Consider the following 23,332-nt stretch of genomic DNA (forward strand, 5'->3'; position numbering starts at 1 on the left):
ATAAGATATAAACACATCACTTTGATTCCATAGAAAATTAAAGAGTTACTGTATCCCTTGGTATCTCCTTTCTTGGGGATTAGAAAGTATATTGAACAATGCTAGTCTGTCGGCCATGGTTTGGTTTTCTATATTTGTGAGTAGATTCTTGATAGTATTTTGACAGATTCATTCTCTGTGGCTTGAAATAGTTCTTCAGCGGTCAGCCTTCTTTATGGTCCAGCTCTCACTTCCATCCATCGCTACTGGAAAAACCATAGCTTTGACTATGCGGACCTTTGTCAGCAAGGTGATGTCTGTGCTTTTTAAGATGCTGTCTAGGTTTGTCATTGCTTTCCTCCCAAGAAGCAGGTGTCTTTTAATTTTATGGCTACTGTCACCATCTGCAGTGATCACGGAGCCCAAGAAAGTAAAATCTGTCACTGCCTCCATTTCTTCCCCTTCTATTTGCCAGGGAGTGATGGGGGCAGTGGCCATGATCTTAGGTTTTTATGTTGAAATAGTGGTTTTATCTTTAGGTGTGGCCCTTTCTTTGTCCACTTAGTGTCTTTTATAAAATTCACTGTGTTGCATTAGCCACTTTCCACTTTTCAGGTAAAGGGTGTTTGGGGAATGGTTTTGGTGATACTTGACAATTTGATTCCCTTCCATAATCCATCCGTTTCACATTGCAGTTCTTAATAACTTGGGAGAGGGATGCCATCTGTTTCAGATGATTTTTTAATCAGTCCAAAAACATCATTCTTTCTCATCATCATTTAACATAATTCTTCCATTACATTGCCAGAAAGCATGTGTGTGGGTATTCCTTGAACAAGTTCTGTAGGAAAGAATCTGTTTCACTTCTCTAAAACATCCCAATTTTCCTTTACCCATACTCTTTCACTTTTTTAGTATCTTCTAATGGTCTCTAATGGGACGTGGTGACACTGTGGATTAAACCGCAGAAGCCTGTGCTGCAGGATGAGAAGGCCAGCAGTCGTAAGATCGAATCCATGTGACGGAGTGAGCTCCCGTTGCTTTGTCCCAGCTCCTCACCAACCTAGCAGTTCGAAAGCATGTAAATGCAAGTAGATAAATAGGTACCGTCTCAGTGGGAAGGTAGATTGGCGTTCCCTAGTCACGCTGGCCACGTGAAAACGGAAAACTGTCTTCGGACAAGCTCTGGCTCTATGGCTTGAAACGCAGGATGAGCGCCACCCCCTAAAGTCGGACACAACTGGACTGAAAATGTCAAGGGGAACCTTTACCTTTACCTAATGGTCTCACAAAACCCCTGGTTGCTTTTTTGCTTCCAAAGTATAATTTTATTCATAGGTTTCTACTTAATCATTTATTCTACCAATTACAGTTTGTATTTTTTTTATTTTTATTTTCAGTGGGATGAGTTCTGTATTTTATAATAACAGAAGTACATTCATATCATGGTACACCAGGGCTCTTCCACACTAACATCAGATACACAACCTGAAAAGTCACTAGTAAAAGTCAGGGGGAAATCCACAAGTAAAATTAAATATTGGATGTTTATTGGATTTGGGGACAGTTTTCTAGTCAGGTGCATGTTAAATTACAACCAGTGCACAATTAATTACATGTTGTACACTTTTTAAATTGCATTTTGTATATTTTAACCACATAATATGTTTTATGAACTGGTTGTACATTTTTAAACTGCATTTTTTATATTTTAGCCACATAATATGTTTTATGAGCTGGTCACCCGACCGTAATAAATAAATTCATTAATTCAAATTCTTTATTATGGTTAATGTGTATAAGAGCATTTCAATTTACCTTACCTTCTCCTAGATGTTTCTATTTACATTTGAATACTGTTAATAATTTCTGTTTCTCATTGGCTTGGAATTTTTCCCCATTATGGCTCTCTGGCTGAAATCCTGCTGCACAGTTAAACAAATTATGTAATTTCTGGAATCTCCATAGATACTATCTGTTCCATACTGAATTGCATGACTCAGCATGCTACAGATTGCTTTTGTAGAGATGTCTTAACTTAGATCAATTTGCCTCCAAAAGCTACACCATTTATGTAACTCTGCAACAGGATTTCAGCCTGTGATTCCTTTGTTAATTTCTAACTTGCAATCAACATCATTTAAAAAAAAAATGTATTTGGATTTTCAAAAAAATGTAGTTGGATTTTCAAAAACACAAACAAAAAACTTACATTTCAGAGCTAACAATAAGGATATTGGCAATATTTATTGTTTGATGACATTATTAACATTGCCACGGTTACTTGTTATTGTTGTACAGTTGCCCCAGAGCTTTTGAAGTTGCCTATCATTGCAACAGTGGGATTTCAGGGAAAAGGATAAGGAAGAGAACTAATTCTGAATGCTAGTATCAAAAGAAGTCAGATAGCTTTGTCAGTCTGTTTCTGAACAAGTAGATTGTAATTCATAAATGTTCATATTAAAATTAATTTGTTAGTCTTTAAAGTTTCATGATACATTTGGTTTGGATTTTTTTTAATGCAGCCAGTCTCTAATTCAATTAGTCTATTTTAATTATAGTGTAAAGCTAACCACATTCAGTTGAGTATAGGATCGTGCTGTAAAAGAAAATACAAGGCACTAACTCATCCAGTTTAACTATGAAGTTGATAATATTTGCATATAAATTTATATATTTTTACTTTAAATATGAATAGCTGCATTCAGATTAAGTCATACATAAAAAAGCTTAGCTGAAACTACGGTGCTTTTTATTTATGACTAAATGAAATATCATTGATTCAGAGGGCATCTGGAGCCAACCTATTGTATGTGTGTAATTTTTCTTTTTCCTTTGACGCCTTGGATGTAGGATGGTTCTGGTTTTCATTGATTTCAATGAGTTTGTCACCTTCTATCTTATCCGTACTTTGAGTACATAGATGTCACAGCTGTAACTGCACTGTTAACAGGTGACCAATTGTGCAACGCTTTTAATGACAAATATATATAATTTGTTTTAATAGGCACAGTCAATAGAAGGCTACAAGATTACATTTCTCTCTGTTATTTACTCGTTGCTTTATAGAATTATTAAGGCAACATCCCTGTTTCCCCAAAAATAAGACAGGGTCTTATATTAATTTTTGCTCCAAAAAAACATTAGGGCTTATTTTCAGGGGATGTTGTATTTTTTCATGTACAACAATCTACGTTTATTCAAATACAGTCATGTCATCTTCTTCTGGTTGCTGTGCAATGGTGGAGGGTGGGGTTTCACTTAACTGGGGCTTATTTTTGGGGTAGGGCTTATATTTGGAGCATCCTGAAAAATCATACTAGGGCTTATTTTCAGGTTAGGCCTTATTTTAGGGGAAACAGGATACTTCTGTTTCCAACAGGAATGTGCCCTAGAAATGGAAGTGCTAGGTTCAGAATTCTAGACATCCTTTTTATATGCTGTCTTGGATCATCTATAATACTGAAATATGTACTAATAGGCATTTTCATTGTATGTGTTAGAGTGACTGTAAAGGAAATATCACGTACATATGTTTTCTAAACCATTTTGCCCTATCCCTGTGCATTGGCATTTTCTTGTTTTGGTTTAATGATCATTAGCTTTAATTGGCTGGTACTACGTTCTAAGATTTCATACTGGTGTCAAGGGTTTAAGAATAAGGCTAGCCTATTTAACATCAATCTCATGAATATGATGAAATCCTCTTTTATTGTGGTATCTCTTATGGAATGAAACCTGGTGGGATAAATCTGTTAAATATGTTAATATTTATAGAAAAATATGTGGGTTAGCTACATTAAAAAGGGCAGGGAGGTTTGTTGAAGCTCTCATTCCTGAATTAAATCCCAGAGGAGATGCTTGTTCAGCTGTACTCTGAGAGCAAAGGGGGAGAGGGATGGTGCAGAAGGTCAAGGTATGAAGAAAATTCTTTGATCCTTCTGACAAGGATGCTTATGTGAAAAAAAAAAACTGGAAAGAGATCCAGGAAAGATGAATTCTCCACTTTCTTATATTTTATAGAACTTCATGGAGGTATAGGACAGGTAACATAAAACAGCTTGGCAGTGAACGAAAAAGAAATATTGAAAGTAGGTCAACTTAGGAAAAGTACCACCCCTTTTGGAAATCTTTTTTTTTATATGGTACCATTAGAAAAACAACATTCACTGCTTTGGCATTCCAAATGATAAAAATGCAGGCCTTGTTAAAGAGGATTCTGAGTTAAAGGAAATATGCTATTAAAGCAATTCTTTCAATGGTTGATTCCACTATAGACAGGTTACCCATATAAGGGTATATTTTTGGTTCTGCCTCTGTTCTAAAATTCAGGCTTCATCAGTTTCCTAATAATGTAATCAGGACATCACTACCTTGCCCTCTCACTGATGTTTGCCACTTAGCTGAAGGAGAAGAAACCTTTAAAACTGGAGCTTCTATAGAGGCAATACCAATGGGGGGATCACCCCTTTGGGAGAGTCCCTTCCAGGAAGACAAGGGTCATACTTTCTAGTTAAAAGCGATGGTGGAATCCTATAGCCTTGAACTACTTAAGTATTTCAACATCCATGCTTAGTCCACTTTATTAGGAAAGGCTCGGAACTTCATGCCCTCCATAATGACCATGGATCTCTCCCAACTGATATTTGGGCCCATTCATGCTGCAGGGCACACTCTGGACATAGTCTTCTGTGCTGGACAGTATGATGGCGATCTGGATGTAGAGGAACTCTCTGTGGTGGGGTTTAGACTTGCTGGAATTCACAACTCTGCAGTGGTGGGCAACCAATTAGAATGCGCCACATCAGAAGACTGATGGATCCAACTGGCTTCCTGACAGCTTTTTCTTGTTGCCTTGGCAGACAGTCTTATCAAAGCCCTAGCTGACCTTTGGAATGGGGAAATGGTCAGGGCTGTGGACACAATCACCCTAAGGTCCCCTCCCACATACAAGACCTCTGGTTTATCAGTTAGCTGCTGGTGATGAAAAGACTGGGATGGGGCCTAAAGCAGCAGTGACAGAAAATTCATAGTGAATCTGACCAAACATGAACTAAAGTTCATTTGAAGTCCTATTCTGTGGTAGTGGCTGCAGCCAAGAAAAGATTATTCTCTATTGCCATTGCATCTGCTCAAAGTCCTGCAGTGAAGTTGTTTAGGGTGGTCAGGAGCTTAGTACATGTCCCACCAATAGAATAAGATGCTGACCATTCAGAAACCCATTGTGAAGAATTTTGACACCACTTTGCAGACAAAGTCACACGGATTTGCTCTGCCTTGGATGCTCCAGTTCAAACAGGTCCTATGGATGTAATTTTGGCACTTGCATGTCCCATTATAATGAATATGTTTCAGTTGGTGCAGCCTAAGGATTTGGGCAGGATTCTTGGAGGGGTGAAGGCTGCCAGATACTTCCCCTTCCTGGCTCATTAAAGCATCCAGAAGTGACATGGTTGAGTGGGTAAGGGGGAGTGGTGATCCCAGCATGTCATGTCATGATGAACCCACACTCCCAGCCAAGCAGGTTCACTATTTTGTTCCTGAATCCAATCATCGCTAGCAAGCTCCATTTTTTGATTCAAAACCTTCACTTCTTTTCAGAGCCAGTGGCCTCCAGGCCATTAGCCTATTCTCACGCAAGCTGCTAATGTACCTCCTTCAGATCCAAGAGCTGCTGGGCCCATCTCACTACATTGGCTCTCAGCAGATACACTGCTTTGTCCAGCCTGCTGCAGCTTTTTCTGTTCAACCTGCGACACAACCCTCCTATACTTAATTTGGTCATCTGAGACAACTTGGATCTGAAGACCTCACTTCTAGGCCAGCATTTCTTCCTTCTGTTGCTGCCACCAGATCCCCACCAGTCTCAGGATTCTCACTCTTTCTCAGATTTGTCTCCATTCCACGAGTCAGATTCAGAACCTCTGTCGGCAGTTATCACATGCTCTAGTCTGAAATAGATGACACTGACCTGCCTTCTCCCTCAGAGAATTTAAAGATTTACTCTGATTTTGTTCTCCGTATGGCCCAGTCCCTTAGTGTTGCTACTCACAGGCTGTCCTCTCAGCGTTTTGATCATCTTTATGATCAAATCTCTTTGGATGCTTTCTCCCCAGTTCATCTAGGCATGGTGCCATCTCTCTTGGCATTGGCAAAAGGACACCTGGAAGAAACCTGCCTCGTTGGCTCCTACATCCAGGGGGATAGAGAACTTTTATAGGGTACATGACAAGGGAGCTATTTTTCATTTGAAACATTCTCAACCTAATTCTGTCATTGTAGCAGCTTCCCAGATCAGTTCCATGGGCAGACACATTCTGGCTTCTTAGAGTAAAGAGGGCCACAAGCTGGATGGTGTGGGCAGGCATCTGTACTCCACGGCTTCTTTAGCTATCTGGGTTGTCAACTATCAGGGTGCAATGGGCACATACCAACTGAACACACTTCAGGCCTTTTTGCCTCAAAACGAAACACCAAATGCAGGACCTTCTGCTCTTAAGCAAGGAGTGCTGATTTCAGTGTGATACTTTTATGTCCCACTGGGGTTGTCACCTTCTCTAACTTCCCCCCCCCCACCTCTGGTTCACAGGGGAGGGGAGGTCACAAAGATCTAGCAGGAGAAGGTGAACACCATTTCGGTTTCTCTGCTCCAAATGTCAGTGTGTCATATCCAACTTCCAAAGAGTCTGGATCTTCTGTTTCAGAAGAGTGGAAAAATTCTGCACCTGGACCTCAACTGCCTCAATTTCATGGCTTGGAGAATTTGTTAGAAATTGAAGTAGTATTAGCTGCAGCTAGGAAGCTCTCTACAATCCACACCTAGAATTACAAGGATTACTTCCAATCATCCATCACTTCTAAAGGTTGCACATCATCGTCCTTCCTGGAAGAGAGAATTAAGAAGCTGATGCTGGGGGTCTCCTGTTTGACACCCTGGCCATTCTTTTTTTTTTTATCCTTCATCTATTTAATATATATACGAAATCACTGAAAGAGATTGTCCAGAGTTTTGGGGCTCTGTGTCACCAGTATGTTGATGATACCGAACTCTGTCTCCTTTCCATTTAATTCCAAGGAACCTGTCCTGGTTGTCTGTTCAGCACTATTTCACTTGCTAATTTATTTTTCTTAAATAAAACATTTGAAAGCTGGAAAAGGGGGTAGGTAAAAGGGTGGTTTTAATGGCAGAGAGGGGTGAAAAGAGAAAGGTTGCTGTTTGATATTTGGACATTTGAAGGACATTGTTCCAGGGTAATTAAATATCTTTGTGAAGAACAATGGCAATACTGTGGTATAGAGAACTTTATATCAACACAGAATAGCCTTCTCTGTAGTCACACCCTTAAGTGAAATGAAGAGTTATTCTTCCATCGATTATTTGTTTGTGTCAGTTGGTGTGGGGATGTTGAACTAGGCAGAGTCAGAAGTGGGGCCAAGCCTGTTTTGGGAAGGCATAGCAACAGACCTATCTTGCCTCAGATATTTTGTACTTTCTCATACATTTGTATATATTTTCTGCTAGAGCTGTGCAGTAGTGATAGTCTGTTGCATAGATGATTAACTCTTACCTCACATATCATTGCTGCTGTCAGAAAGAGCAATATTTCTGTCTACTGTGTCCCAGTGCATAGTGGCTGGTTTACCGAGCACTGGCAGATTTTGCTTACTTGACAGCATTGTCTGAGAGAACACCACTTTGCTTTACCCACAGGACTGTGTGGCAGACATTCACACGTTAGTGAGTAAAATGCTGCCCTTAAATATACTATTACTGTGGGAGCCAAGACTTCCCCCCTTTGATAGCAATCCTAAAATCTGAAATTAGAAGCAATTGTTGTCAGCTCTCACCTTTGGACAATGTAGTTGTTCCACTGAACAGTAGTTTGGAATACAGTGACAACTCAGCTACCCATCTATGCAACTCTGCCTTAGATCTTATTTTTATAGCTTCCTTATGCAACCCTAGGCATGACAACAAGTGGTTCAAACTGAAGTGAGACACAACTGATTTGATTTTTATAGCTTCATTATGAAACCCTAGGCATGACAGCAAGTGGTTCAAACTTAAGTGAGACACAATTGATTTGAGTAGAAGCACGATATACCTCAGTTTGCTACGATCTCTCGCATGATAATTTTCACAACTTTAAAAGCAGTATGTGTGGGTGAGCATTATGACATTGCCTTTTTTCCTGCAATACGGCAGAGTGCTGGCTGCTACTCTAGATAAATGGCTTGCTTTGGCAATCCTGAAAATTATATTAGGTTGTTGTAACATACAGCCAATTCTGCCAAAAGCAAGCATGTGTTCTATTCTCAAGGCCTTTCTCTAAAGATGTTCTTGGCTCAAGAAAATCAATGGCCAGAGGGCCATTTCCCTGCCCTGAATGGTGTTGCACTCCTCCTACGAGACAGGGTCCACAGCTTGGGGGTGCTCCTGGACCCTGATCTAATTCTGGAAGCCCAAGTGGACTCAGTAACCAGGGGTGCCTTCCTTCAGCTTCGGAAATTATAGAAACTATGGCCCTACCTGGACGAGCAGAGTCTCATGACAGTTACGCTGGTAGCATCCTGTATAGATTACTGCAATGCGCTGTACGTGGGGCTGCCTTTGAAGATGGTCTGGCGATTGCAACTAGTTCAGAATCCAGCTGCATGGCTGGTGAGTTGTAGGACCTCTATGGAACACATCAAGCCAATTCTTTTCAAATTACATTGGCTACCAGTCACTGCCTGGGCCCATTTCAAAGTGCTTGTTTTGACATATAAAGCCCTAAATGGCTTGGGCCCTGGCCAGAGACCTTTGGGTAGTGTGGGCGGCATATAAGTTAAATAAATAAATAATAAATGAAATAAATAAATAAAATAAATTTCATTCAAGAGTGTCATCTGTAGTAATATTTATCAGATAGCTAGCATTAATATACTACCTGTTCTTATTAAGAAAATCTGCTTTCTTTTGGTATAGTACTATAGTGTTTCACTTCTCAGCTTAGTTATTCTTGCTGTGTTGCCTTAATAAATTGCTGGTGTTTTATTCTCACCCTGTTCAGCTGTGGGCATAGAAATGGTATCAGTACTTCATAGATTTATTTTAAACTTTGAATACTAGAAGTGTTATAAAGAGATTTGTTTACATGTGATGGATGGTTACAGATATCACAAAGTGATTTTCAAACCCTAGAGTGTAGTGTCCCACTCCCTGTGTAATTCAGTCTAGTGAAGACCTATGTGTATTCAGAACCCAAACCCAACGAAGCTTACAAAGAGAAGGAACAGTAACTTATTGCAGCCTCAGCACAAATTTTAACTATAGGAAATCGGTATTCCTGAGGAATTTGCCCTTAACCTTCCCTTCTACAAAATCAGGAGCAGTGCGAGTGATCGATATGCTACCAAGCCCAGAAATAGTGAAACTTCCCATTTGGATGGCCTAGTCATCCCCTTCAATCAACTTCTAGAAAGAGAAGTCTGTACTGACTCATACTCTAGATCCATGGTTTCCAACCTTGGGAAACCCAGCTATCCTTGGACTGCAACTCCCAGAAACCTTGGCCAGAACAGCTAGTGATGATGGCTTCTGGGAGCTGCAGTTCAAGAACAACTGGATTATTCAGGGTTGGGAACCACTGCTCTAGATCCAAAGACCTTACTGAACCAATAAAAGGGAAAGCAGCTATCTCCACAGTAAAATTCTTCAGCCACTACCTTCTGAGCTCATGTGCCAATAGCTCTTTTAGAAGATCTCTAGCTCCCTTCGATGGCTTTTTTCCATGCATAAGCCCTTAAATTTGCTGCCCAAATCCTATTGGATAGATTTATCACTGCTCTGAGCTCCCTGGCCCTTGTATCCTCCAAAATGCTCAGGTATGGAACAAATAAGAAAATTTTGAAAGAATGGTTGTGCTGAAAATCTGAACAAGTGGTAGAACATTATGCTATGCATAGGGCTCTGAAATAAATTACTCTCATGTGCAAACATGCAGACATAATGGCCAACTAAACACATATTCAAATTGTTAATTTTTATTTTGCTCCATTTTTATGGTAGGCATTTTTAGCCGTACAATCTGTGCTTCAGAAGGAGTTTCAGAATAATAGTCTAATAGTAGTTCAACTTGGATTTGACTTCAAAGGTATTTTAGAATTTAGATAAAACAAAACCAGGTGAGAGTAAAATATCATATTGCACTGGTGAGTGTTATGTTAGCTATTAAAATATGACTGAACTCCATGTTCTTATTTTCAAAGCCTACATTTGTAAGTGCATGTAGGTAGAACTCTTGTAAATTTAAAACAGGCTACAAAGATTTGCTCATATCAAAAACACAGTCATAGGTCTTTTAACTGTATTGATGGGTATGCATTCACTTTACTGAGACATTTTTGTTAATTTATAATTTAAAGTTACCAAAAATAAAAATTATAACTATAAGCAGTGTATAGAAGTATAACTGCACAGAAGACAATGCAAGTTGATTTTTTAAAAATATATATAATTCCATATGAATAATAGGAATTATTTTATATTTCTTCTGCACATCCAGACATGTTTGAATGCATGTCAATTACATTTCTCTGTATACCTTTAACGAAATTTTCAGTATAGCAGTATAAGGCTATGAGTATTCTTTTGCTGCTTTTCAGAATACAGTTATAACAGCTCCACTATCATTTCTGTCTGTCAGACAAAAGGAAAGCCAAACATATTTCTGATATGAATGCCAAATATGTTTCTGAATGTATCTGCCATTGAAAAAACAAGGCTGCCAATTTAAATAGTGCATAATAATGATATTAATTTTTATGGTGTGTATAAGTTACATTCGATTAGTTTTTTGCATGATTAAAATTTGCAAAGCCTTTATGACCCCCAGGAGCCAACCTGTAATAAACAGCTCTCACCTTCGAAACCATAAAACAGGCTTGCTGTACTTGAACATTAGATCTAATTGCCTTGCTACATCAAAGGAAGTACCAGAGGTCTGAGAAAAATCACAGAAGGGAGGAGGGGGTATGGGGCAGTTTCACCTCCAAAGGTTATATGTTTGTGGCTTGGTGGAGCCCTGTAAAGTTATGGCCTAAAACTGCTGTTTGCGATTAAGTAGATGGAGGAAAGTCTACCCCACAATCTCTCCCTGCTGCTGACACAGACTCTTTGTTCACATTTAGATTTCTCAAACTGTTGCTAGGGTCAGGCTAAGGTCAGACACTATGATGATGTATAGGAGAAGATGTCTGGGAATTTCTCTCATAGTTAAAACACATACCAGAAAAAAGAGCACCCTGAAAAAATTGTCTGATGAGACCCAGATGATGATACTGGGGCTCTTTTTTCAGGACCTACATGATTTTCTCTTTGCCTGACACATGTGTGTGCGTGCACACAGTTTTATTAATGCTTACTACAACAGCCTTTTAAATTCTGTGTGTCCTAAAGATAAGGACATTCAGTATGACTCAGGCACTTCATTTTCCTGCCCAAAGGGAATAGGCTGGTAATGTAGTAAAAAAAGAAAAATATATCCTTTCCAGAACATGTGTTAAAATGAATGAACCACAGGCTGCATTGGGTTGTGGATTCCAGCTAGATGCATGGTATGTGAGAGTGTAGGGGTCCATGGCATTAGTACTGTCTAGTCATGATCACAGACTCACAGCATCCCAAACTGTGCTCCCCCATCAACTTAACAAACACAACCTTGGTTCCAGCTGTGACTCAGGAGCCTACAGTGTACTATTAGTAACACCACTGAAAGAGGAGAGGAAGGAAAAATGAGCATGCTAATACTGTGCAAGGTCTTTACCTCATTTTTGATTGTCTTTGTGGCAACTACATCTTTTAATAGGAGACTTTCTCCCATCTCCTTTCTAGTGCAGTCAAATAAAGTAGCTGTTACACCTAGTTTACAACAAAACCTTCTGGTCAGATTTTAAAATCTAAAGTTGCAAGAGTTGTTTTCCAGATGGAGGATGAAATATTTTTGTAGTTTGACATTGTTGGTTTCAACGGTTTGCTTGTGCATATAGCTCCACTGCAGAGTTGGCAAGTAATACACTAAGTAGCAATTTTTCTGTGCTCAGCTGCTCCATATGACAAGAGGATATTTCATTCTGCTGTCAGAATGTTATTAATAAAACATTGGGTGTGGAAGGGGCCACAATTTCTCCTTTCAATCACTGCAGCATTTACAATGAAAATTTTATGCAGTGTGTAATTTTCAGTTAATGCTTGACACTTAAAATGTCGGTAGCTGCATTTTGTATGGTTCCTGAAGGGTTAATTGTATCATGTTCCCTGTGTAAAGGTTCTGCTTATCAAAAGTGAATAGAGGAGTGTATGCAAATGCATGTCTGTGACCTTTTACCTTTACAGGGTTAATTTATATGGTCATTAAAGATTTTATGAAATTGAGCAGCCTGGTGTTTTGAATCCCATTTTACCTTCCCCTCCTAATTTATATAATTCCTACCTGAACTGGGAAATAAGGCTTTCTCCCTCTCCTTCTCTCCCTCTCCCTTTCCCTCCCTCCCTCCCTCCCTCCCACCCTCTCTCTCTCTCTCTCTCTCTCTCTCTCTCTCTCTCTTTCTCTTTGTTTGTATTGCAATGAAAACAGCATGCTGTGCTGTAGGGAGTTGCAAGTCTGGTTATCTGCCATTACTCAGATTGCTAAAATTCATTAAAATGTGACATCAGCACAGTCAGAGACAAATGATCACAAGATGAAAAGGAACAGTAGGCCTTTCACGGATTAGTGCTACATGGCCCTAGCATAGAAGCTAACTGTATAAACAGATTAATCCACTAGTAGCAGCATAGCTAAGATTTACAGAATAATTAAATTGGGTTGAGTTACTGTGAAGATTTTCATGTAATCTAACTGGTGTGAACATATAAGTAAGGTATGGGTAATGCCACTTCCTTAGAAGTGATACACCAAGTTGAGTCATCTAATCTGAATAACTTATTTTGGAAATGAAAAGTGAGAATTCTCAAGGTTTTTATTCAACATATCACTTGCATATTTGCAATTAGCAGCATGTACAGACTCTAATAAGATTTATGTTAGGGTTTTTCTTCGCTTTTAAATATATTACATCTGCCTTCCTTTGTTCAGATCTGAATTGTGTACTATTCTTATTGACACAAATTATTTCTAGCCAATGAATAGCAAACAAGAAACATCTGATCTATCAGAATGGTTATCAGTGTACATTTTCTCAAAAAATGTTTACAATTTCTGGGCTGAATCTGCAAATTTACAGTTTATTAATAATTAATATCTGATATCTCTAAAGTGCCATTCTTTTCCACTTTTTTATTTTTCCATTTTTTTAAAAAGCTCATTAAATTTAGTGCTGATCTTATTAAAGATCATGTTCATAACTCATGTTGAATGGTGACTAAGTCAGCTTCTTTTAATTCTTTTATGCTCATTCACAGAAGAACAAGTTGAAGATGCAGAAGGTTCTGCTAAAAGCTCATCAGTGTCTGTTGCTGATAATAAAGACACGCGTGAGAAAGAGAGAAATAATAGTGAAGGCAAAAAAGCTAGTAAAGACTCGGGTAAGATGCTAGAATTTTGTCACTCCTTAAAAAATCTTATTAAATAGTCTTTCATTTAAAACCGTCTGGACTTTCCTATTATTATCTACTGCATGTGTATTTTGCATGTGATTTCTAACAGTAGCCTCCCATTGACCTATTTTTAATCATAACCGTCTGACAGGATAGATGCGGATAAGTTGAAGAATATTATAGGACAACTAGTGAGATTATTTTTTAATCAAATCAGTTTGTGTGCTTGTAATTTTTTAAGCGCCTTTCATTAATCTTAGCTGTACTTGTGATTCCTCTGATGGCATATTAATTTTTCATAAGCATGGGATTAGATACCACTTGAATTTTTCCCATTTTAAGATTTTGTCTCCCTTACAGTCCTAAGAACATAGGAATGTTTCTTCCCCCACCTCACTCTCTGTTCTTGAAATATGATTACTTGTATTGAGGAATCTTCCCACTTCCTGGGCATTTATCTGGTATTTAGAAGAAGAAGAAAAAAACAGAAAATCTGGTGAAGAAGTTTAAAGATGATTCAGACTAGGAAAGAGGAAATATCATTGAAAACGGATTATGAGTTGGGTAATATTGATCTCTGGGAACATAGAAACCCAAGTAATGAAAGCTACTGTCTTTGAAAACAAAACTCCTATGTCATGACATTTACTTGGGCACAAACAAACCCAAGGCTAGCATCTGGCAAGGGTACACAAGACTTTTTCTGTGTTTGATTTGGCAACTATGTGACTTCATCCATGCTTTTTATGTATGAGATGGAAATCTATGGTCACAATGAATATTACATTGGCTACTTTTGTTGCACGCTATTCCTAGTTACATTATGCTGGATTCATTGAAGCAGAAGAAGTGTTGAAACAGGCTGAAGCCTATTAGTTTCAGGTAGTCATATATCTTTTCCTTGTATCCCAGCGACAGCAGCATATAACGGAGCTTGTATTCACCATAAAAACATTTAGTTATACAGAAAATACCATTTTACATTAAAGTTTATTTAAATCTGAATTGACCAACATTTGGAGAAATATTCCAAAATATTGTTTAAAATATATGAGAAATGTATAAACGTATTTCATTTTTAATATTTATTTCTTTAAAATATTTTTATCCTGCCGTTCTTCTCAAAACAACCCATGGTGGCTTACATCATTTAAATCAAAACAACAGCAACAAACAGTATTTAAAAGCTAAAATCAGTAAGTATACAAATATTAAAAAAAAAATAAAAGTATTATATTGAAATGGTAAATCAAATCAATATTAAATCACATTTAAAGACAACAGAGCACAACAATCCATTTAAAAATCCCTCTCAGACCACCAATCATGAAGAAAAAGCCTGCCTGAAGATAAAGGTCTTTGCCTTTACACAAGATTTATTCATGTTTACGAAATAAAGCACAGTTTGCTCTTGTCTGTCAATGTGTTGAGGTCAATATTTATTACTACTCAGAAACCTCAGTTGCACTGAGGTTATTTTGATTATGAACCCAAGATGCTGAAGAAGAGCTGTTTGGGGCAGCATTTGTTCTCTAGGCTTCTTTTAAACTATACCTGTCCATTCCTTGGAAGGTGGCATATGTAAGAGGTACTGAAAGAGGTAGCACTTGGGCTTATTATGGTTTCATTGAGGATCCAGTAATGGAAAAGTTACAAAACCAAATGTTGCTAAAGGCAAATTTTGCTCTGTTGCTTTTATAACAAGCTTTGGGAAATGGTTCTTATTTCACATTTCCATACTTGACCTTTTGAAGCCTTTGATAGAATTCTCAAAATTATTTCTTTGTGTAAAACATTCATTCCATAGACTTCATTCTTAGCACAGCTGATGACTATGGCTAATGACTGCATAACTGCTTATGTATAATTGAATGTTAATTTGAACTTTCTTCTCCTGAATTAAGTGTAGAAAGTCTTGCCAGGGAAGTCCCAGGAAAACCAATAAGTTAATCACAGTTTTAACGAGTTAGATAGAAAAGTGCTATAACCCTTCTTTAGAATATAATCTATTAGGAAAAGGATGAATTAATGTTTAGTGCCCAAACACTTGTGTAAGCTGTTGTTCTGCATTGCCTTCCTTATCTCAGCTTGAGACTTTCAAAAGGAGACTTGCCAATAAGCATGCTATGTTTGTTGAATATTCATTCAGAAAAGAGGCTCCTAAAGCCTCATTTATATTTTCATTTAAATCTAGTGCCACTTTAGATTAATTGTAATCCAAATTACAACACAACATAGTGTAAAAATTAATGTGGTATTTATCCAGATTAATACATTTGCATAGAAAATGTAATATGTTTCTGACATGGCTAAGGGGAACAATTTTTTTTAATAAAGCAGTAAACAGGAGCAATGGAAATCCACCTTAATTGCTGCAATAGAAATATTCTTTAATTCTAGTCTATTTAGAAGAGTATACACTACAAGCTTTTATAACTTTATAACTAATTTCAGTTTGAATAACATCATCTATATGAGAACTCCTTCACTATCAAATACCCTGATTTATAAAAATGAAAAAATGTATCTGTTTATATTTTATCAGTACTTTATTTCATTAATCAACATATTTGCCTGGATATCACCCTTTATGAACACAAATGTATTTATAAAAATTGCTTTTTAGGATTTCAAAATTATAAGGCAGATGGTTGTCATATTTCCCTATAATTCAGGTGTACTTGTACTTTCTCTAAATAGTAAGACATGTATTTGATGTGCATTTTTGCTCAGAAAATGCACTAGAATAAAAGGCTTGTTTTTTAATAAGCACTCAGGTTTGAATCATCAAATGTTTATTTAACAATAATTGTTGCTTTGGACTTAAAAGCTTTGTATTCTTCAACTGTAGTGCAGAAACTGAGAACTGCTGATAATAAATACTCTATGTTAAGAAAAAAGTGCCTAAAACTGCACCAGGGATGAAAATATAAGAGCATATATTACAATCCCATGTGATATGGACCATAAACTGGTCATAATATTTGAATTGAGATTGTTTCATGGTCAGTCCATTGTATCAAGTTTTTTCATGTTATACTGCACAGACTTGGGAACATATGGTGTTTTTTTGGAGGTGGTTTGTTGTTTTTTACTCAACTGCTTATGTACTGCCCAACTGTACTTCAAACACTCTCTGGGCAGCTTACAGTTTAATTATGCAGATTACACACTGCCCCACCAGCAAGCTGGGTAATCAATTTACCAACCTTGAAAGAATGGAAGGCTGAATGAACCTTGAGCCAGCTACCTGAACGTACATCGTCAGCAGAGTTTTGGCTGCAGCACTGCAGTTTAACCACTGCATCACAAGTTTCCTAAGTAGATAAAGGATTGCAGCCTTAAGAATAAAATTGGGCAGGAATCACCTTTTGTTTGGGAAAGTCCATTGCCAGGACTATATCTTGAATATTAGAATCAACTAATAATTTACAAAAATCTAATTATACTATTGAGTAGACAAATCTGGGATTTGGGCAAATGGTATTTTTGGCAGTATGTGTGATTTCTAGGACTCAGGTATTGAGACCTCTCATTTTTTTAACAGTGTAAGTACTGATCTTAATTATCTTGCATGTGGAGTATTCTGGTTGTCATTTATCAGGCACTTGCCAAGGTGCTGAACTGTGACATGAACCCGAGAGCTGGCAAAGTTCATCTTGATACTCTTAGATTCAGTTTCTGTATCATATTTTGAAATGCAAGATGTGTGTAGACATCCTTCAGTCTTGAGAGACTATGATAACATGCTGTGAATAGAGGTCTTGGAACAGCATCTAGTGTGGCTGAGAAGACCAATTTGAGAGTGACAATCCCTTCCACACTAAAGACAAATACTATCTGTCCCCTGTCCAGCTGTCTGATTTTGCTGGCTTCAGGACTGCCTCTTTGTCTCGGCCTGCTGAACAAGTGTCTCTTCAAATTTGGAGAGGCCATGATGCACCACCTGCCTTCAGGCTTAACGCTCAGAAGTCAACGTTTCCCATCTGTTCAGGTCCATTCCTAAGGCCTTCAGATCCTACTTGCAGATATCTTTGTATCGCAGCTGTGGTCTCCCTCTGGGGCGATTTCCCTGCACTAATTCTCCATACAGATCTTTTGGAATCTGACCACCAGCCATTCTCACAACATGCCCAAGCCAACGTAGATGTCACTGTTTCAGTAATGTATACATGCTAACAATTCCGGCTCGTTCTAGGACTGTTCTATTTGGAACTCAGTCCTGCCAGGTGATACCAAAAATGTGTTGGAGAAAACACATATGGAACGTGTTCAACTTCCTTTCCTGCCATGCACAAAGGGTCCAGGACTCACTGCAGTACAAGAATGTACTCAGAAAACAGGCTGTATAGACCTGGATCTTGGTATATGCCGTCAGCTTCTTATGAAGCCATATTCTCTTTGTGAGTCTAGAGAATGTGGTAGCTGCTTTGCCAATGCGTTTATCCAGCTCGTCATCTAGAGACAGAGTGTCAGAGATTGTTGAGCCAAGGTACATGAAATCATGAACAACCTCCAATTCTTGTGTAGAAATGGCAATAGAGGAAGGTTAGTCCACGCCCTGGCTCATAACTTGTGTTTTCTTCACGCTGATTGTTAGTCCAAAATCTTGGCAGACCTTGCTAAAACGATTCATAAGTTGTTGGAGCTCTTCAGCAGAATGGGCAATAACAGCTGCATCATCGGCGAAGAGGAAGTCCCACATGCATTTCAGCTGGACTTTGGTGTTCGCTATCAATCTGATTAAAGAGCTTTCCATCTGATCTAGTCCGAAGATGGGCATCTTCTGTTGCAGTTCCAAAAGTGTGCTTCAGCATGACAGCAAAAAAGATCTCACAAAGGGTTGGCACAAGGACACCGTCCTGTTTCACTCTGCTTCAGATGTCAAAGGGATCTGATATTGAGCCATCAAAAACTACAGTGCCCTTCAGGACCTGATGATGTTAAGGAGTCAAGGTGGACATCCAATCTCGGAAATATTTTAAAAAGGCCACCCCTGCTAACCAAATCAAAGGCCTTTGCAAGAAGTATCTGGCCAAATATGTTTGTTCAGCTGATACACATATCAGAAAAGGACATGAATAGAATCCTCCTTATGCATGTATCGTGATTAAATATTCACTGATGGCCCATTCATCACAGGAAGTTCTATGCAGTTGTAAATCATGAACTTGTCCATACATTAAGATCTTATGGAGAGGCCCTCTTTAAAAATACCACAAGTTTCAGAGGCTTGCCTAAAAGTATACAGGAGATGGGCTTCTCCTGTGTGGCTTCAAGACTATAGGACATGCTCACTTCCAAGTTGCTATCTGTTTCCATTCTGACTGATTTTAAGAAGGGAGTAAAACACATCTTTTTAGATTGGCATATGATGTACAACTTGCCATGCTATGTTGTTTTAAGCTGTGTCCTTGTTGATTTTAATGTTTTTTTGTATTTGCTTGATTTTAGTGGTTTTATGTCAGAGTAGGAGTACATGATTTCACACGTTTAACTAAATATCATTTTATCTGTTTTTATTTATTTAAAAATTTAGTAAGTTGTCTTGAACACAGTCTTTTAGTAGACAGGAAAGAAAGAAAGAAAGAAAGAAAGAAAGAAAGAAAGAAAGAAAGTGTGAGCTCTTCTAATTTAACTATGTAAAAGGAAACAAATTGTCAAATATTACATACCTAGGAGGTAGCAATGAGTATTAGCCAAGAAAATAGTCTTGTATGGCCCTCTCTAGTACAATTAGTAAGTCTTTGTTTTTGTTACATTTGTGTTTTTCAACTATTAAGGATTTCCTTTAACAATAAAAAGTGTAGATGTGGGCATAATATTTCTACTCAGAATTTTGGAAGGTTTCAGAATTTGCAAGACAGTTCAGTTCAATTACTTTATTACATCTAGTGATGAGACCATTACAAAGCACAAAATGCAAGAATAACTGTAAGACTGGTTACTGCGGGCCATGTAAAACTACACTTTAAAAAAATCAAAATCAGGAAACAGGAAGCAGCATTTTTATTTTAACAGCAATTTACTTCTAACAGAGAATGTTGTAAATAAAACTTGTACAAACTTCATTTGCAGGATGATGAAAAATCAGAATGCTGTATTCCCATATTTTTATTTTATTGTATATTAATGGCTTACCATATTTAAATATGAGCTTATACATTTATGCTATAAAACACAGCAGCAATACTGTACTATAAATAAGTCAATGTGCATCCTTATCCAGATATGAAATAGGAATGTTAGATATAATAAAAAGTGTCTTTCACAGGTAGTGTGTGATGTTTTAAGGACAGTGATACATTGAGTATGATAAAATGATGAATTTGCTTATACCAATAATTTTGAAAATCCAAAACAAAGTCCTCTGTTTCATATAGGTATAGGGAAGTGTTTAGTGGTGAAAGATTTCCAAAAATGCTGTACTGTATCCTCTTTCAAAATTATTTCAATGACCAATTACAGTAAGTGTTATCAACAGTGACTCTCAGTAGGTGCAAATGAGAGCAAATAAATAACATAGCTTTTGTTTCAGACAATCCATTGTCTTCAGGGATGCTTACTGAGAAGGACTGCATTTAGATAGTCAAGCTATTTTTGGAAATAACTTTTCTGAAATATTTGTGCTGCATTTTTCTACATTTTGCTTCCAAAGCAGAAATTCTGGTGAAATACAAGGGCCACCAAGTGTGAGACAAGCACCCCCCACAAAATACCTTTTCCTTATCCTGCCAGAAATAATTGTGCTCACACCAATAATTCTTGTAGTTATAGAAGAGGTAGCTGTATTAGTCTGTGCAAGCGTATCAGGCAAAATCCAAAGAAACAAAACAAAATACAAAAACGTGTACAGTATTATATTTTAATGTGACAAAGTGCACATGTCCACGAAAGCTCATATTAAAATATAATAGTCTTTAAGGTGCTACATGTTTTCATATTTGTTTTGCTTTGTTTTGTTTTGTTTCTTTGGATTGTGCCTAATAAAATGGTGGTGAGGACTTACTCATATTGTTTTAAGCCGCTTTGGAGAACATGTGGAGAACAGAAAGGACCTAGGCTTCTAAGAGTTGCAAAAATGCTTAAAAGATCTGGCAAAATTGACTTCCTTTTCCTAAAATGAGCATATTTTTAGCTGTGCACTAAAATGCAGTGATTTTTATATTGGTGGCCACAAAAATAAAGCAAAAGTCACAAAGAGTTCCCCTATTTTCTAATCAGCCTGTGAAATAAGCCTTATTCAATAAAACTGTGGTCAATTATGTTCAAAAATAATGAGATGTCAGCAAATCACCAAACAGATACTTGATTCCCAAAACTCTACAAGTTCACAGATAGAGCTTGAATAGACCTACTTATTTGTTGGTTAGTTTGGTTTGGTTTGATTTTTTTCCGTTTGGCCTGTTGAAATGACTGGAACATTAAATAGCATGAAAAAAATTTTTTCTGAAAATCTGGTATTATTACTATTAAAATTCCTTAAAATTACAGTTGTGCTTAAATACAATCAATTCTATAAATATTGATCAGTAAGAAATTCACTGTTTTTTTTAAAAAGTAGGAATCAAATACCCTGCAACATACGCAGCAGTAAATTGTAACCCATTTGTTATAAAATGCAAAAGTACTACAATATATATCTTCAGGTTCTTCAGAATTGTTTATGTTTATACAGGATTTTGTATTTGCTTCAAATGATTTCTACTCATATTTAAGATAGTTTTATAAATATAAAATGCATAATGATAAAGAGTTACAAGTACTTGTTTTTATCTTCTCTCTAGTGCATGACGTTGCTGATATTTTTTACTATGATTGTTTGTTTGTTTAAGTAACTGTCATGGTCTTATTTTAAAATTTAAACCAGGTTATTAGACAAAGAGTTACAATTTGTTCATTTATTTGAGTTCAGTGTGGATTTTAAAAATCAAGATAAATTTTCATGCACAGCATTCAGTCAGATTATCCCTGAACAATATATTTACATTGAGTCTGATAGCAATCAATGGTTTAGCTTCATTGCATTTCAAGATGTATTTGCACCCAGTTGTCCAGTGATAGTGTCCTCACCCTGAAAATAATTTAGTTGCAAATTGACTGGAAGACGGTGAAAATTGAAAGTTAAAATTAGAAATACTCATAATAAACAGCAGAAAAAAGGTCAGATGATGCCACGCTATGATGAGATTGGAATGGCTGGTAAATGAGGTTTTGTGTTTGTCATGAGATGTATGTGACATGCCTACCCAATGCTGTTGTAATATCCAGCCTAGCAGAAGAGATTATCTAGGAAATTGATGCTGGTAAGAATTTTCCTATGGACTGGGAAATTAGGATTGTACTCTTTTGTCTGATGTATGCAGGCCTGGCCATATTATGCAGTTAGCTCAGCCTGAATATTCAATACATATTATTAATACATATTATCTGTAGAAAATATTACTGTTGTTTCATCTAAGTATTGCTTACAGTACATTTGAAGTTTAATAGTGCAACAAATAGGACTAATCTTTGTATACAATTAAAAATTTCTTTGAAAATCCTGTTTTCTCTTTTTTCATGGGATGCATCCAGCCTCAATCATGCTTAGCCCACTAAAATCTGTTAGTTTAAAATTAGTTGTGACTTATTTAGATACTGATTATTTCATAGGGTCTTCTCCAGTCATGGTTAGATTGGGATACAATCTAAACTTTATTCTAGGTGATTAAAATATTGTAACTAAGAAGAACTTGCTTGCCCAGTATAATTCTGCTGCTTAGATATTTTAGTAAAATAAATAATTATTTCTTTTTAAATAATCATTTTGAAAAATAAAGAGGATAACAATTTAATTTAATTTAATATGGTATAACATTTCGGATGGAGATACTAGAGAGAGCTAGTTATTGATTACTCTTTAGGGCAACATAAGGGTTATCTAAACAAGAGAAAATAATGCATTTTAATGTACAGTACTTATAGAGTTTGCACTGCTTCAAAGATAAGACTGCTGTCACCTTTGTACCTATTCCATTTCAAAAAATAGTTTCACTTTAATAAGTAGCCCTGCAATACTTAAAATTACAATGAGAGATCCATAGGAGTAATTTCTGACTAAGCCCTAGCAAAAATGTTAACTATTTTTAAAATCCTCTTGTATATTGTCTTAAAAGCAGGAATAAGCACACCAGAGAAGGAACCCAAAGTAAATATTGCAGCAGGGGAACAACCACTACTTCCAGCAAAAGAAGAAGATGGTGCATCCAAAAAGCCCAAACTTTCTGAGGAAAATAAGTTTAGTCATGACCAGGTAAACAATACTGTTAGAATTGTGCTGCTTTATGACTTTGCCCATTTCCTAGATACTTCTGGAAAAATTATTTCTTATGTTGATTCCTCTTGTGCTTTGCTATTCCTGCCAGCACTGAATAGCTACAAACCTCTTTTAACATTTGAAGTAAAAGGGGACAAGAATATAGTTACTATAAAAACCAAATTGTTATGTCATAACAAAGTACGAGAACATTTTCTATTTAGATTGTTGCTTGGGGACTAAACAGTATTGAAGAAAGTCCACAAAATGAAACTGAGAACATATATCACAGAATAGCAGGGGACTTTGGAAACTACAAACTCAAACTTTAGCCGAAATCCTGTTGCTTTAACTTAAGTTGCATAAGGCTGATAATGTCACCAGCCACATTGTTTTAAAGAAATTAAAATTTTCTGATTACCCCAAAACCTTTTGAGGATTCTTTGGGATCTCTTTCATTGCAGGGAAGCTGTTGG

General features: G+C 37.0%; 1 protein-coding gene across 19 annotated transcripts in view; it reads left to right on the plus strand.

Moving 5' to 3' along the window:
* ZFHX4 (zinc finger homeobox 4) overlaps positions 1-23,332 on the plus strand; it is a 271,320-nt gene that overhangs the window by 215,127 nt on the left and 32,861 nt on the right. For 8 of the 19 annotated variants that reach the window (XM_072999052.2, XM_078393540.1, XM_078393536.1 and 5 more), the window contains 2 exons: positions 13,424-13,546; positions 22,717-22,853. The exons of 2 other annotated variants lie outside the window; for them this stretch is intronic. In XM_072999052.2, the coding sequence (XP_072855153.1) occupies positions 13,424-13,546; positions 22,717-22,853 (260 nt within the window). The remainder of the gene's footprint in view (positions 1-13,423; positions 13,547-22,716; positions 22,854-23,332) is intronic. 9 more of the 19 variants (XM_072999056.2, XM_078393545.1, XM_078393541.1 and 6 more) reach the window with 3 other exon arrangements.

Source organism: Pogona vitticeps, chromosome 4 (genome assembly GCF_051106095.1).
Source record: "Pogona vitticeps strain Pit_001003342236 chromosome 4, PviZW2.1, whole genome shotgun sequence".
Taxonomy (NCBI): domain Eukaryota; kingdom Metazoa; phylum Chordata; class Lepidosauria; order Squamata; family Agamidae; genus Pogona; species Pogona vitticeps.